Here is a 17,806-nt window from a genome sequence, read left to right as displayed (position 1 = left end):
CCAGCCCCTCCCCGCACTCCCCACTCAGCCCCTCCCCACCAAGCCCCATCCTCCGCACCCAGCCCCTCCCTGCACGATGGACAAAATAATCCCCTGTGGGCTGGTGTAACCAGGAGGTTACTACCAGTATTAGCATGTTATGCGCCCACAGAAAACCACGGATATGAAGGGATAATACTGGAAGGAACCTCCTGGTTACACCAGCCCACAGGGGATTATTGTGTCCGTCGTGCAGGGAGGGGCTGGGTGGGGAGGGGAGGGTGGGGAGGGGCTGGGTGGGGAGGGTAGGGAGGGAGGGGCGGGGCTGGGTGGGGAGGGGCTGGTCACCCCGTGGTGCCCTTATAAAACTCAACGTTTAACCTACTCACGCCGGCTTGTGCCCGCCCTCACAGTCGGGCATATTTGCGGAATACACCACGCCGCCGTTGACCCTGGCCATTGACCGAGCAACCCAACGTTCCTACCAGCTCCCTCCGCAGGAATGTGTTATGCAGAGCTCAGCACAGAATAATTGACATTACCATTTGCTGTACTGTCATCTTCTGATCATCATGGACCCTGATTTTTTTCAAAGGAACTTTATTTTTTTAAGGTATAATTCAATCATTACTTTCAAAAGGTAAGATTAATATGAACATCCTTAAAATGAAAATAATGAAATGTCACAAGTACACTTAATTGTAACAAATATGATTTTTTAAAATGAAATGTACGTTTAAAAACACATAAGCAAGAAAAATTATACGTGACATTTCTTGACAGCATACATATCAATCTCAATCCACCCCTGCATACCCACATACCCAGCTTGGCATTATACATTATGAGCTGCTGACTGTAATATATATTTTTTATACACAATTGGATTGTTTCCCCCATAAAGCTAACCACTGTTAATCTCATGTAGGCAGTTGTTTGTTCATGTTTGCTGGATAGCTCAAGTAAGAATCCAAAAATCATGATCTTCTTTACAAATATTGATATAAAATAGTAAAAATCCTTAATATGAAATACAATGGCACGAAATGTATCTTATGCTTAGGTTAATTTATGTCTAACCTTGCACTCCATCTCTCACACGCCACACTTTAAAAAAATATCAGTCATTTGTCATGTACTACAACATAATCTTTTAGGTTGCTTTGTATGAAATGCATCTTGAAACATTGCATTTTTTAAAGTGAACTTCACATAATAGTTTCTTTCACATAATCGATCTATTCAACACACTTTTGATTTCATCGTGGACCACTGTGAGCCATTTTAAATATACCCTGAATACAGGCTAACACATGTCTCTCTGGGACATATCAAAACTGTCATTATATATGCTAATGAATCTGCATTACGTGGAAGCAAACTTACAGTTCGATTCACTGCTTCACTCGCTTCCCTTTGTGTAAAGGATTACGAGGCATGAATTACATTTTTTGTCACGTCTTTTAAGCACCAACCCACTTTGAACACCGTGTATGGACTGTGCTTCTCAATAAATTCGTTGTCAGTTTGGAAACAAGTACTGATTTGTTTACTACTACTTGATGGTTAACATGCTTGATAATGAAATTAACAAACTCACTCTTGATCCACGTAAAATATGAGTTAAGGCACAATGCAGTCATTGAAATGAAGGTTTGTGAGTGTTAGAGTGAGATGTGATTAAGTTAAATATAGTACAATATCACATTCATGTATCATATGCTCCTATAGGACTCGACAGTAACAACTACTAACGACATCAGATCATCTAAAATACAACGCGTACGGCACCTCCACTTCCAGCACTTGGGTGTGAGGCATCAAGAGTGTTATTAATTACTCCATTGTCTTTTTATTAACTTCCATTAGTGCAGAATCCAATGGGTTCACGTTGTGTTAATGTTGAAAATAAAAACAGTTGGCACAGCAAATTAAAGTATTGATCTCATGACAGCTAGTAAACACTAGTGATTGAACAGCTGGTGTAAGCTCACATACCTTGCCTGCTCGCTGTCCCCCCCAATTCGTCACTACATTCTTCAGGTGTTAGACTTTACACCTTTGAAGCTCGCGTATACAGGATATGGGGTTGGAACCATGGTGGAGTTGGTTAGCGCACTGTACTATGAAACACATAAACCCGAGTGTTATTTCCTAGCCCATGGCTAACATCAGAGGGGGGTGATTATTATCTGAACCGGACCTGGGCCTCTCTCGTCACTAAGACACACTGGCCAGCATAGTGAGGTATGGCCAAACAAGCCCCATTACTGACGCGGCATGGGGAGGCCTTCATCCAGCATTGGATCGACTGTTATTTAAATATATATACTAAGTCAATCGTTGTTTCACACGTTATTGTTATTGTTTATCACTTTGTAATGTTTGGTTTAAGGGGCACGGTGCAAATTCCCCCAAGGACCAATCAACACCTTCACTGCTAATTACGAATTACTCTCACATTTTGGTGCAAATTTACTCTGCGCAAAAAGACGAATTCAGATAACAGTTCATCTGTTGTTACTGCATTCTTATTAAACTCTTAATGTTATAAATGCATAGTCATAAAACAGCAATAATCTGCATGGGACCTCCTTTGCCAGTACCAAAATATGCGAATAGGTTTTCCCCTTTTTTCTGGCAACAAAACAGGTGTTAAGATGTTAAAACACCAAACTGAAACCTTTAATACGGAATCATGTCTGCATTAACCACATATACTTGTAGTCAGGATGCAAAATAAACATACTCTGACAGTATATGAATTGTCTTTGAAACTGATTGGTCCACACCAGAAACAGCTTTCTTTCGAGCCTCGTCTCAAACGGTGTTAGACCAGAGGACGCCAAAAGGCGTCCTCTGGTCTAACCACATTCTGACCACAAGTATATGTGGTTAATGCAGACATGATTCCTTGTAAAAGGTTTCAGTTTGGTGTTTTAACATCTTAACATCTGTTTTGTTGCCAAAAAACCTATTCTCAGCAATAATCTTCTTGAGAAAATGTTTCATATTATAATGGTTGAAACTTACCTAGCATGAACCCATTTCCACCTTCCATCTCCTACCTCTCCACCATACCATACAATACACTAATGAATTATGCATAAAATTACTTTTAACGGCAATATTATGAAAAAAACCCATATTTTGTATCACGTGTAGGGATTCAGAAAACACCATTGGGTCTAAAATCGGGTGCATCTAAGAGACTTGTCGTATCTACCATTTTCTGCGAGATACAAAGTGAAACTTTTCGAAATATTCTAGCAGATGGGGATGAAGTAATCTATGGAATGGAGAGGTGGAATGTCTAGAGAATGTTTCATTGTATAATTTGTCTGCTATTCATAGCACGATTAGGTGTCTCATAATTCAGGTGCTCAACACTGACTGAGAGCCAGCCCTGCTCCGGATCAGACCATTGCCTGACTTATCCGACTGCCTCTGCATCTCCATGAGCAGGGGCTCCATCATGCTTGTGGAATTTTCGTGAGCTGCATTGCTAATGTTTTGCTGCCTGCTTATGTCTCGAGTGGAGATGCTGAGGTGGTCTGCGTTCTGCATGGCAACACTGACGACGTGGCCGTTCATCCTCTTTGTGTCAGGGTAGGTGACGGCGGAACTGAATGATGGTGGAGCATGGTGATATTCTTCGTTCGAGTCCGTGTCCACCACGTGCTTGAGCCTGCGACGTAGCGTCTTCAGCCCGATCAGGTTGATCTCGACGAAGCACAGAAGCGCGGAGAAAACGTTCACCACAAAGTAGTAGAGGAGGAAGACGTTCTTTTCTGTGGGACGTGACACGAAGCAGTCCACCTTGTTGGGGCACGGGAAGCGCTCACATGGAAAGTGGGCGTTGATGGTGAACCCGTACACAAAGTACTGGCTCACGAGGCAGCCAATCTCCAGCACCAGCTTGAGAACGACATGCACAGCATACATGGCGTGTCTTCTCGCCTCCCTGTTGGACCGGCTTTTCTCCCACTTTTTCTGTTCCTCCATGCTTTGAAATGGCTTCTTTTCAACAATTCTCTCTGCCTTCTCCTCCTTAGTCTGGCTGTGTATAGCGAAGGCAATGAAAGAAAGGGAGGGTGCAGCCAGAACCACGATCTGGAATACCCAGAAGCGAAAATGCGACATTGGGAAGGCCTTGTCGTAGCAGACCTGTTAACAATGAATACACAGAAATCGATGCAAATATTAAAAAATATATATCATAATACGTTCATATACTTGTTGTATGAAAGCAGTGTGTAAGTTATCATGAGCTGTGCAAAGCAGGTTAAGTAAAACAAATTATATTTTCTGTCACCGAGAGAAAATTAAGTGTCACCATATGTGCACAGTATGTGACTTGTGTGTGCATAGTATAACCGGTAACCACGGTGTGTGCATATACAATATATCCAAGTAAATCATGACATGCTCCTACTAATGATAAGAAATTATTCATACCACCTTGAGAAAATGCTAAAAAGTGATGACTCAAAATTTGCCAGAAATTACATTATACTATACAGTGCTGTCAAGTTTAAACAATACTATATTTGTGGGGACATGTTATAGTTATTTTAAGGGTTAAGGCAGATACCACCAACCATTTCTCTGAAGGAAATTCAGCATTGTTGCGTCATTGATTCACAGAGCAGAAGTGATTTGCAAGTCTTATTGTGGTAAGAAATGAAAACTGTAAGTGAGATACAAGGCTTATGGGGTTTTTTTTTACAAAGTTACTTTGTTAGAATCAACACGTCACTGGGATTTTTTCGGAACACCACAAGGAAAACATACAAAAACAAAAATAAGCAGAGGTGAATCATCATGATGTCATTTAAATTTGCATTGAGACAGTCATAGAAGTATTACATCCGATGCCAGTCATTGACCCATATTTCTTGAGCCCATGTCCAATGAGTGACCTTTCAACACTAACCTGATTGCAGCCTGGTTGCAGTGTATTGCATATAAAAGCTTCTTGTTCATCCTCGTAGAGGTTGTCGCCGATAGTTGCTATGACTAGGACGCGGAAGATGATGAAGATCATGAGCCACAAACGACCGGTCATGGTGGAGTGTGCATTCACCGCCTCCAGGAGGTCCCCCAGGAAGCTCCATTCTCCCATGGTGATGAAGAGCCGAGCGCTTCAGCGAACAATGCAGAGTACGCGATTCACAGACGTAATGTTCACGCAGCGGATTTCAGAAGAATCACGACATCCATTGACCCGCTCGATTTTGTTTTGATTCTTCTAAATGGCGTCTTGAGTAAGATGCCTGCAATACACATCGAAATATTTGTTACAACAATGCTCAAGTATATCAAACAGTCGTTTACCATATGAGAGAATAATTCCCGTTGTACTTTTTGTCTACTCCCGCTAAATTTAAAGAGATGACTTATTTTTCATGTTTCCTTCCGACTGTGTTGTGCGCGTACAAGAATATTGGAACAGCATTTTACTTATCCCAGAACATCTTCAACTTAATTAAAAGTACTACTTATTATGGTTACACACTGGAACGTTTGGTTAGTTCCTTCCTGACTATTTTTGATTATGACTCGAAACTAGAGTGTCTTCAAATGGTGAGGTTAGCAACCTGTAAAGTACAACCTTAGAGATCCCTCTTCCATTCCTATGATCATCTCACACGTACAATGAGCTCCACGCAATGCATTGGCCTGTCTCAACAGCACTACATTAACACTGTGCGCCACCTCGCCTGCCAAAATGTAACCACTGTTCTACGTGAAGATTGGTGGGCCTTATTTTCTTCTGATGGAGGAGCTCTCATCTTAGTGCCAAGCATGCAAGCACCTGGCTGTGTGGTCAGAACGCAGATTCATGCGGTATTTGGTTAATTCCTGTGAAGATAATTGTATCGGTGTTTTTGGAGAATTGCGTAGGCGAGTAGTCAGCACACTCGCTGCAGTTTGATTATTCAGTCAGTGATTTGATCATTGCCACCACACAATACATCTCGTGAGGACTTACCTAAACACGTCTGGTGTAAAGAATGCAATTAACAAAAATCGTATAACTTAATTTCCAAAAATAAGTCATTGTGTGCCAATGTCAGTCTACATATCAAATTAGATTTCATGACAAATTACAGATGGTTTCCATATAACTCGTGTGCCGAGTCGGCCTTTATCGGTGCTTGCTAACAGCACTTACCCCAACAGTCTATTCAGGCTATACTGGGGATCTTTGTCTTTGTTTGTTGTTGAGGAGCGGTGGAGCAATGCTTAGCCTGCTGCATTACGAACCCAGCGATCCATCTGCGATTCCCGCTCGTGGCCGACACCAGTGACGATTATCTGAACCGGTCCTGGGCCTCTCCAAGGTCGACTCAACCTCAAATGAGTAGCTGGCGCGGTGTATAAACATCGCCACTAGGGAGACAAAGGCGGTGGTGCTGGCCACCCACTCCCTCGTATGCCGTGCCGACCTTCAAAGGTGCTCGCTAACAGCACTTGCCCCAACAGTCTGTTAAGGCTATATGGGGGTATTTGTATTTTTTTGTCACTAAGAACATATGAATACAAATCTATTATGTATACCGTCATCAGTAGTGTGTTTGCAGGAGCATAACAATGAAAACTTCCCAGACCAGTTTTTGTTTTACAAGGCAGATCATGTGATTTCACAACTCTACAATTCCTGCGTTTTTTATCTAATGGGTGCGGCATAAGGGTATGAAGATAATTATAAGCATTCGTTGCTTTGTTAAATAAGTTAACTTTAAATGTGTATCTGCATTCATATTTTCAGTATTAACGTACACCATTCGTAAGTTGTAAAATGAGTGTCTCTGTCTGCATGCTCCTACATTTCCAGGCATGAGTTAATGTTGACATCCAGAACGACTAAAACCAGGTTTTAGGACAAATTGGTTGGATGATCTTGTATTTTTGTATTTACAATGCCTGTACACAATACCTGAGATAAATGACATTAGCCGTGGCCTGGAATGAATCTCAGGTATTCGGGTTTTTAATGCAGTGCTTCTTAACGCTAACCACTGCGCCATTGTCACCACTGCACCGCTCCACTTTTCGGGTTTATTAAAACACAGTATTATATAATGCATGAAGAGAGTGGTGCAGTATTTGGCGTATACTGCGTTATGAAAAACTCGGCGACTTGAGTTGAATTCCTGAACATGATTGACGTTGGTGACGAGTGATACCTGGACTGATTTTGGGCCCCCCTCCACCTTCACCAAGCTGCACTGACCATTCAGAGATATGTTCACAGTTATCTCCTCATATGATGTAATACATGATGTAATACATCATATGAGGAAATAAATTCTGCCTAATGTGCACTACACCCTCAGCTCATCAACCGGCTCAGTCTGGCTCCTTTATGTTGCAGCCTTAAACACAGATTTAGTTCAAAGTGGTCCTGGCCACTTTGTGAACATGCCTGTACAATAAATATACCAATACTTTCACTCTGACAACAAATACACAAACACTTTCAGCGTACCATCTCTAAAGAGCACGCATCATGTACAATCCTCTGTAAGATTGGCACCATGACGGTAAGTGTGTATGCCAATGCAATATTTAGTACTGCTTTATGCGTCATGGAGCCATGTCTATAAAATCCAAGTTTAATCCAGTTGGCAATTGCCTTAATGCTGCATAATAAATCAAGACAACAGTAAATGTAAACCACAAACATTAAATATATACTGACTGTGATCACTGTTTCATTGATTTACTTATTTTGCTGGAGGGTGGCAGATGACAAATATTACCCTGTAGGCTTAATTTAATGCCAGCGTTGTATCTCATTTTAACATATGCTACACGGTCATTAAGCCCACAAGTGATGTGTTAACAGCAATCTTTTAATAAAGAATCCATTGCCCAGTTTAAACAAAATGTCTGGTGTGTGTATATATATGCTGAAAGTGTCAAGTGTGTGAGTGGTGTAAACCCCTCTTTTTTTAGTTCCAGATTGTACCTGGCATTGGTGGACTTTGCCCAAGCAGTAACGTGATGCAATGTCAACGCCAAAAAAGTGGCCAAGTCAAAAAAACACCCTTGGCGTTGTTCCTTTCCAAGGCAGCCTCTACAGCTTTTAAAACAGTGCAAATATCTGACTCTCAATGTGTAGCATGCATTCAACAATAACTCACACGTTGTAAAGTGATATATTAACTTGCTCTGCAGAAAACAACCTGTTATGGCCGTGTTCACACCGACACTGCATCTGGCACATCAGTCTGTATCTTCAGTTGACTAGTTTTGCCAGGCGGTGGTGGTGGCGCAAATGTCCTGAAACTCCCTTTCCATCGATGTTGAGGTTGTCATACCCTGGTTTTCCAAGAGATGGCAGTACAACAAGTGTGCTCTAAACTCCATCTGTTCCTTCAGATCTTTGGGGGGGGGAATTTGGTGCCATCTCAACCCCCTGGCTGCCTTTCCCTCTTTTCTGTGGTTCCTCATGCCTTTGAGTTATTTGTTCTCTTTTTTCGAGAGAAAGCGAGCGAGTACTGTGCATGTTTCAATTTGAAATCATGAAAGTCAAAAGAGACTTCACACATTGGCCTTATCAAAGGGGTGAACATCCTTTTACTATTCTGGTGTAGGCATGTTTATGCTCATTACTCACAAAGATATGCATATGACAAGTGAGTGACCATGTATGTTGGGTGCTTCCTATTGAGCTAATTTGCCTGTGAATGTTTTCTTTTCAAGTTGCTGCTCTTTTCAGTAAAGTGGATTTTGAAACCCTGTGACATCATCTGAGGATTAGGTAATTGTGACACATTAATTCTCACGCACTTTAAGCTGCTTAAACAGAGGCTATGGAAAAATCACACCATGGAAATATAATGTAACATTTGTAATGATAACTATCCACATATTCTTACATTTTACTAATTTAGTATTACATTGACACTTTCACGAGAACATCATCACAAAGTACACCAAATTTAAGGAACTGTATTTCACTGACTTTGTCAAATGAGGTCAAATAAATACATTCTAACAGTAACTTCATAAAATAATTAAATGTGTTAAGAAAAGTAAATCATATCATAGTACTGTGATGAAATGAATGCCATAGGTGCAGTAAATCTCACTCCCAGATAAATAAAGGTGACTCAATCCACATTATAACAGCAGCACGCGAAGCATTTTGTATCGCCTATCTACGTGGTCTGTTGAATGCATGGTTTTCTATAGGTACTCGAGTATTATCCGACAGTAAAAAAAATTCACCTGATTTAAATAGTATTGGCAACTCATGCCAAAATGAGGACCTTCCTATAAAGTAGTCTTGAGACTCAGTGAGGCTAGTAAATTATTAGAAAAAAAACTATTATCATTAGAATATGCAGGGCGGTCCATTTAGATATACCCCCTTAAAATAATAACGACACACTGTACAGGAAACAACATCCAGCATATCAAATCCTCTTCACGTCTCCCACCAATCTCAATGCATGTATTAAATATTGGAACACTCTCCTCTGTAGGATATGGAAAAATCGAGTTCATAATGTTCAACCAGTTGTTGAGAAGCAAGAGGATAGATGAACGTGTATGCGGGATGTAAACTCCTGCGAAACGTCGTCTATAAAATTGTCCAAAGTGTTGCTTTCTTTTCAACATTCCGCTTTGCTAAAAAGACAAACCCATCGTCACATTTGCCCACGTGACAACTTGATTTGATTGACTTTGTCAGTTGGTGGAGGGATATATTTGAAAATTAACAACACCGACACGATATATACCATAATAAACTAAATACGAATCATTTATTAACAGGATCTTTTGAAGTCAGTGAGGTGTCAATAAATGTGTCACCATTATTCCACTATTACTATGCACATTACATTGTTTTTTATTCCGATGGTAACTGCCGTAGCCATGAACAACGCATGTCGCTTGGCTGGCCTTGGCGCCTACAGTATATGGGTTTACAATTTCCCACAGCTTTTATAATTATTTTCAGTGCATACCATTATTTAAAAATATATATTGGTGCCACGCATGGTCGGCTCTTAAAGCTGACAGCCATGAATAAGTGGGTGTGTTGGGGACTCAGTAGGATTGTCAAGAGCGAGAGGAGAACCTTCGAGGAGTTCACAACATGAAAGGTCAACAGTAGCTTGAAGCATTGCGCCATTGCTATGCGTGTAAAGGACAACCTGGTTCCATGCTTTCTGCAAGTGAGAGCTGAAGCATGGCTCTTGTCTCGCCAACACGGGCACAATTGACCAAACGTCATGAGAGCATTGTGCAATTCAACAGTTGGCAGGATCAGAGAAATCCAATTATTGTTTACCCAGAATACAGGCACACAAACTCACAAGAAGGGCTCCTATAAGGTCTATTTGGGATGGTTTGGGTAATTCTATTTCAATGTTGGTGCAGTAGAAAACTGAAGTGCTTGGAGAGAAAAAAACTCACGCATATGAGAGAAGAACACTAAAAAAACCCACGCAAATATATCAAGAACCCACTTGCAGGGCTGCCTACTGAAACTGATGTTAAATGGGAATTGATGATTGACAGTGTACAGTATTTGGTGTTGGCAAAACCTTCCAATTCAGGACCCTCCTGGAAACGAGTCTTTAGACTCAGCGTGGATTTCCTGGGTACATAAGTGGATTATTTAAAAATAAATGTGATATCACAATTTTTTTAAAGATATATAAAATCGGCACTTTTTACATTAAAATTACATTATATTCCCAGTAAATGTACCGTAGTTATCATTCAGACAGAAAAAAATATCCATGGCTCCTATAAATACAGTGTTATTTGCACAAAACACAAAGACACTGACCGTTGGGCTTATGCTGCTAGTCTGTGATCAGTGCTTGAGCGTGCCTGGAGTGGCTGTAACCATGCACACGTTCCTCGCTCGACTAAGCCCTCCTGTTATGTTTTACTTTCCTGCCTTTGCACCAACAGCACTCTACTCAAGAGGAACAGGTCTTCAGTACAGTTAAAGTCCCCATTATTGAATTGCAACTGGCCACGGTGCAGCGTCTGTGTACCTGTAGGTACACATTAAAATTAGCACATCATACATGCAGGATGCAACTTTGGTTAAAAAAATATCCCAGTCATGGTACCAGTCCCAAAGCTTGTGCTTAAACATTCATTTGGTAGCCACATCTGCATTGACATTCATCAGCCAGAGGTGAAAACTCCACATTCATATGGCAAAGCCCTGTATTCCCATAGGTCAATCGCTACTAATTCTCCATGAACTGGTGCTCATAAGCTGATGGCTGTTGCCAACCCCCCTGAGGGATCACGGGGATGATGGGCTGGGATAACAATGGCCATGATTTGAACTCCCAATCGAATCACTGAAAGTTCAGCAGCTCTACCGAATGCACTAAGACACAGACACACTAGCATATAAATAATAAGCGTGAAGCGATGTTACGTAATACTATTTACCTCATGGAATGTATCCAGTGCAGGGTATTATTGACAAATCAGCACATAGCTTAAGAGCGAAGGTGTGTTGGCTGACTCACAATCCAAGACTGATATATATATTTTAAAAAAACTGATTCTCGTATCAGTTTAACACGTAACACAAACACCCTCTATTATGATTCTCGTATTACTTCCATGTAAATCTAAACATTTGATTTGCTATTTTGGAAACATTATTCATCGGCCAAAAGCCGTTGCACAGTTATAAAAAAATGAAGTTTCAAATTGTATTATTACTTTTTTCCACAAACTCAATAACGTGTGCGTACTGTTGTTACAGGACGTGTTATTATACTACACGTATATGTGTGCAAAGTACAAGCATGCCGTTACACAAAGCCTGAGTAACTCACGTCCCCACATACCCTTCAGAAATCCTCGTCTCTTTGGCCAGAGACACCTCGGTTCTCACGAGGTAACTCCACCGGCCCCATTAGATTGCCAATTAAATCAATGCGCATACATCAAGAGGGAAATGCCTCTGAAGGTGTCTGCAAGAGACCACACGTATCACCGGCCCATGCAAAGAACAATTTGGACGATATTTACTGCGGTGTGCCAGCACGCATTGAAAACGCACAACCTCGACACGTTTTTTTTGTACAACCCCATAAACATAACGAGGCAATGTCTTGCGCAATTGCCATGTTTCGGAACGGCGATAAATATATTTGATTTAAAGCTGGACAAAGCAGTTTTCGAACAAGGTAATCCGGTTTTGTAGTCAAATAAAAACACTGTGACTTTTCACAGGCAGTCTATACAGACTGCGTGGCGAGTCAACCTTTCGGACAATGACCCTTCGTTGCTCTATGTTATTTCCACAGCAGTTGTTTTCCGTTATTCTCACACGTATCACGAGCCCACAGCGAACAAGCACTTAATAAAAAAAATACACGCATTGCTATCGTGATCTATGCGCATGATTAGGTTCGTCACAACACAATTGGCAGTCGAAGCAGATCTGCGGTGATTGCGAATTAAAACACGCGCGCGTCTGCGCCGCGTTTTCATCGTAACGATATACCACGTGCTGATGCTTTCTTTTCTCCATCTTCACCGATCTATCCACCACCAAGGGACTTGAGCTGATGCTCAATGTATGGCTATGGAAGCTTTATTTGTCAGTGCTGTGGACACGTGGTGTTATCAAACGCACAATGCTCAACGTGCCGGAGCACGCCTATCAGCCCATGATGTGCATAGGTATGTGCTGGAGTCAGGGCACTACCATTCGCGTGGCATTCGGGCTCATATATTTATAATTGAGATTCCAATAGGGACGACTGATTCACATGAGGGTTACACACATAGGGTTGGCGTTCGGAATAGTATTAGGGGTGCGAGATGGGGTGAAGAACGTGACTGGTGTTATAGGAATGGGAGTGTCGTATACATAACTCTGTTAGTAGTACGTTTAGTGCTTACGAGTCTAGGGTAGAGTTCGTGTTAAAAGTATGTGTCGTGTTAAAGATGGGGAGTGAGTTCATCGTACAGCGTAGGGTAAGTGCCGGCGAAATTGTTAGTTTAGGGTTAGGCATATGGTGGTCAGCTCTCGGGATGCGAGTTGGGCTAGTGTTAAACATTGTGTTGTTAGATAGTCCTATGATAAGTTACTAAAACCCAAGTTTACACTCACTGCCGTATAGCCTTACCGTAGCTAGAATCACACGGGTCACGTTCAACTCATCGGTCATCCTATTCGTAAGTTATCCTCCGAACCGTACGAACGGGCACGACCGCCTTCCGTGCGACAAACCAAAAAAAAAGAAACTTTAAACCATCTTGACTCAACGCTTTCGTGACTGCAGTCATAAAACAAACCGTTCAACGTTTAACAACAAACCCAGGGGTGCGAGCGTCGTTGCGAAGAGTAGAACGTAACACACACACACACACAAAGAAAACCCACCGGTAGGACACGCAGACAATTCCATTCCAGGTGGTCGTGAAACTTCAAAGAACAATGCCCGAGCGAACGCGACTTTGCCCGTGCGCGCATCGAGTGCAGGTGGAGAGTTGCGCCAGCGAACAGGAGCGCTGCGGTTCTTACCGGCCCACGTCCGCAGCTCCCTCTCTTCTCTCTCTCCTTTCTTTCTCTCTTATCTCTCCTCTCCTTCTTGGCTTGCGAGCAAGAGAGAGAGCGAGCGAGAGAATGTCTCCACCGCCCTTATAAAAAAAAAACGGAGCTCCAACGCCCCCGGGCTAAGCGACCTCTGTAATTGAATTAAACGATGAAATATTAACCCGGTTTTAGGAAAAGTTTAAGCGGCTCTCGACGACCACCCACCCCCCCTCCTCCCCACAGCCACCGTGTGCTCGAAGTTGCGTGGCTTGTATTAGCCTAGGGGAGGACCTATATCGAGATGTGTACTCGTGCGTGTAAGGAGGAGCTTACGGGGATGCAGGAGGAGGCAGAGGTTTTGAATGCATGACACGACAGGTTATTGATGATCTGTACCCCCTTGCTGCAAGGGCGTCTCGACCTTCAGTGTACTCGCGATGCGTATTCCCTCGATGTGTGAGCCCGAGTCAGTATGCGAAGCATTGTGAGCGATTGTTTTCGCTTGTGGATCATTACTACTTTGGCAAACGCGTGGATAACGGGATACAATGAGCTAAGATACTCATTAAACGGTAGACACACTCCTTAAAGAGCATTCAATGTATTTGCTTCGTTGATGATTCCCTTACAAACCTATCAGCATGTCTGTCTGCAAGTAGCTTCATGTTTGTGCCCGAATTATACATTACCTTATCTAATGCGCATTGTTCACTGACATTCGGGTGTCTTGGGGATGAAGGGTGTTCAGACTTGAAGTGATAATGCCCTATGTTGCATAGTAACTTCGTAGCAAGTGAAACTCGCGCATTATATGGCATGGTTATAAGTGCGTTACTTTTGCGTGTAATGCATTTTAGAACTGACAATCGCGCACAACCCATCCCCAAACTCGTTAACCCCCCCCCCCCACCCCCATGGAATGTCCTGCAGTATTACAACGCATTAATACCAGTGCCGTGTTCTCACAAATCATGTCCAAATATCGGACATCTCGCCTGCAGGCTATTGCGATGTTAATCGGGCATACACCCACGTTTGCGTCCAAGGATGTATGTCAACGATCTTCCCGTGTGGCCTCCACAGACTGCTGGAGAAAGTCATATTTTGCTTCGTATGGCTGATGAATGTGGGGAGCAACAGCTGTAATTGTACATTGAGATGATTGAGCCTATATAACACAAATATCACCAATGTTGATGTTAACATTGCGCCGGGTCGTTATTTAAGAATTATGTTAAACTTCTTTCGCACCGTACGTGCGAGACGACCTCATTAAAGCACATCAACCGGTTGAGATAATCACTGTTGTGACCCTATATATTAACTCTGCACTCGTAGCGAAATGCGCTGACCGCTAGGCTATTACTCCTAACTTTGCTGACTGACACACATACTGGCATTAACGGAGAGGGTACATAGAGTACAAACTATACCCGTATACTACTGCTTCTCAGAATAGAGTCAACTTATTACACGAGTAAACGGCATAAGAGCTTTAAAAGTTCTACACAGAATTGACAGAAAACATATCTTAACAATATTCTCCTGATTCAACAAATCATTGGTGACTATGTGTTGATAGTGATGCACAAGCACAAATAACAAAATTCAACATTTTCATCAAATATACCGTGGCCTTAAAAGGATAAACAAGCTATATAAGATTATGTCTTGGGCAAAGGCCCTTCTTCATAGACGCCTTCATTAATGTGTGGTGAGTGGTTGAATTCATTTTTTCTTGGTTAAGGCATCTTTCAGACATGTTGAGGTATTTTTGAGTACTGTAGTGGTATGCAACTAGTATTGGGCTCATGAGTTAATTTATGGTAACAGCTTAGAATAAGATTTTACACAATAGTATTGTGAATTTTAAGTTTAAAAGGCATGTGCTCTCGTTTAGACAACCCCCGTTAAACGAAAATCTCACGTTTAAAGTTCTCATTGAACTTCCTTATGGCTCTTGTGGAAAGGTTTTACAAAGTTTCTCAAATGACTCTACTCAAAACAGAAAACATTCTCAAGCGATAGTTGGGTGCTGATCATCCCTATTAGTGTCCATAAACAAGTGGAGGCAATTGCACATCCCGATGGCAGGACCAGTTTTTCTAAATCAAAACTATTGTTGTCTTCGAACACAACACTGCTTGTTTTATTGACTATGAAAGGAAGGCTGAGTGAACTGCGACTGTGATGGATTTTATCATCTTTAGACTGAGAGCTAAGTGCTCTGTCAGCACAACCCAGCCAGGTCTTTAAAACAAATACATAGTATACACATTCATTATTTGCCTGTAATACAAGCACGTGTGGAATCTCAGCATTGCTGTTCCATCTTTAAAAATAGTTTTTATACTTCTATAAACATATTTTTTTTAATCAGGCATAACTGCATATAATATTCATTTGTCTATTCTGAAATCTCATAACTACATGTGCGGTGAGTGGCTGAATGATTTTTTTTCTCTAAATACAGCTTGTTCATATTGTTGATTCGCTTCTAAATTTTCATTATTCAGTTCTCTTTTTTATTAACAATTTATATGCGTGCAATAAGAGGCTACTGGGTCTCTATTTCGTGAACAGGTGTGCTAATTCTGATCCACCACCTGATGTGGCTTTAAGCGATGTCTACAGGCCCCACGGTGGTGAGACGTTAAACTACCTCGCCTTGTATGCAGGAGGTCGTGGGTTCGATCCTGACCTTTGACGGCCTGTATATTTGGAGTTTGAATGTTCTCTCCGTGGTCACGTTGATTTTTCTCCAGATCCTCCGGTTTTTCCCTCCACACTTAGAAACATGCGTTTTAAGTATTTGGCTGCTATAAATGTCCACGTGATAAGCCACTTTGTTTTAGCTATCTTTGTGTCCAGGTCGATTCTGAAAGAAAGCTACATAGCTCAGTGGACCTTACCTGGTATAATAAAATAGGATGTGATGTTGGCCGCCGACCTTCTTTTGTGTCGTGCTGGCTTAGTTTAGTTTATTCCATGTGGGCTGGGAGCCTTCCCTTTATCGCACTCTGAAGGGCAGTGGTTACTCCTCCTTCAAGTGTGACATCTGGAACATCCTCGTCTTCATCCGATTGGTTTCCTGGGGTGTATTTTTTGTGTGAATTCATCTTTATTTAGATCTGTCTCTCTTAAATCAGGGTTCCACTTTGTTCGGAAATGGATAGCATTAGTCATTGTAATAGTCAAAGTAACAACGTCTAAATTAGCAGTGGAGTCAGCATCAAAATAAGGTATTTTGCAACCATTTAATTGGAAAAAAGCAAGGCATGAAAAAAATTGAGATTATATGCGCCATCCCATGTTTTCTGACAATACAGTGGAACAAATGATGCCAGAAACAACAAATGATTGAAGAAGTAACAGGCAAGGCTACCAAATCAGATTAAAGATAGAGTATGAGAAAATAAAAAAATAAAAACCGTAAAATAGAGCAAAATAGCATATCTGCATGCATTTCTGAATATATGACTTAAATAAATGAATAAATGCAAAAACTGAATGTAATTCATTATTGGATTTTTGAGTAATTGCAGCATATTCAATATCTAAAGGCCAAGTGACAGATCCATGAGATAATTTTCCTTGCAATGAGGTTATTTTAAACACGTAGGCTTTCGCGACTAATATAATCCATAATGGAGGTTTTTTTGGGTTAGATGTGTCGCTAAAACCCGCCACCACCCGACACAACCAACTCGTAAGGGTTGTCATATAAACAGAACATGTCAATTATCACTAGTACAGCACACCGGTGTGCTGGAGAGCCAAGCCACGAAATTTACAATCGGAGTACGACGTTTTGCCAGTAATTATAACTAGCTTCATCAGGCAACAGCCAGATTTGTGGAGAAGTCCACCTGTTTCGTTCCTTATATAGAGGCGTGGATGTGGTGACCCCACTTCATTGAGGGTATATTTAGCAGTGTGGTAGTTAAGTGGGGTTAATTATTAATAATTGTAAAAATTTGGATACAACATCGGAAGACATGACCTGCTCCTGCAGATCTTCTTTAAGGGTCTTTAATGGAAATGTAAAAGCAGTCACCGTAACTTGCTCCTTTTTGGGTGACCACAGCAAATTATTTTGTAAAAACAATGAAAGTTTAATACTCACTGGAATGTGCAGAGTTGAGGCTTTCCTGGGTAGGCCAGTGTAATGAATAAATAAGACATACCAATTAATGGCCATGGTGGGAGTGGTGGTGCGATGGTTAGTGTACTGCACTCTGAATTCATCAGAGTACGTTTTTTGTTTGCATTCTGACC

General features: G+C 41.5%; 2 protein-coding genes across 5 annotated transcripts in view; both read right to left on the bottom strand.

The window, feature by feature from the left end:
* Nucleotides 1–17,806, bottom strand: part of LOC133344908 (uncharacterized) — an 842,858-nt gene that overhangs the window by 74,187 nt on the left and 750,865 nt on the right. The window lies entirely within an intron of this gene.
* LOC133344905 (gap junction delta-3 protein-like) lies at nt 659–13,796 on the bottom strand. Of its 3 annotated transcripts, none has more exons than XM_061555226.1 (3): nt 13,517–13,796; nt 4,916–5,255; nt 659–4,146 (listed from the first exon to the last, which is right to left on the bottom strand). In XM_061555226.1, exons 2-3 carry the CDS (start codon nt 5,102–5,104, stop codon nt 3,355–3,357), a joined length of 981 nt encoding a protein of 326 aa, XP_061411210.1. In that variant the 5' UTR covers nt 5,105–5,255; nt 13,517–13,796; the 3' UTR covers nt 659–3,354. The 3 variants fall into 3 exon arrangements, with proteins under 3 accessions (XP_061411210.1, XP_061411212.1, XP_061411211.1); XM_061555228.1 differs by lacking the exon at nt 13,517–13,796 and adding an exon at nt 13,376–13,492; XM_061555227.1 differs by lacking the exon at nt 13,517–13,796 and adding an exon at nt 10,796–10,950.

The sequence above is a fragment of the Lethenteron reissneri genome, chromosome 20 (genome assembly GCF_015708825.2).
Source record: "Lethenteron reissneri isolate LAM-NWPU_2019-01 chromosome 20, ASM1570882v1, whole genome shotgun sequence".
Classification (NCBI taxonomy): Eukaryota; Metazoa; Chordata; class Hyperoartia; order Petromyzontiformes; family Petromyzontidae; genus Lethenteron; species Lethenteron reissneri.
Note: the sequence above shows the minus strand (reverse complement) of the source record. Positions and strands in the feature narration are given on the sequence as shown.

Coding starts and splice junctions, on each gene's coding strand:
- LOC133344905 (XM_061555226.1), bottom strand. CDS start 5,104: ATGGGAGAATGGAGCTTCCTGGGGGACCTCCTGGAGGCGGTGAATGCA. Junction 4,147..4,915: donor TGCAACCAGGCTGCAATCAG/GTTAGTGTTGAA, acceptor CATTGTTAACAG/GTCTGCTACGACAAGGCCTT.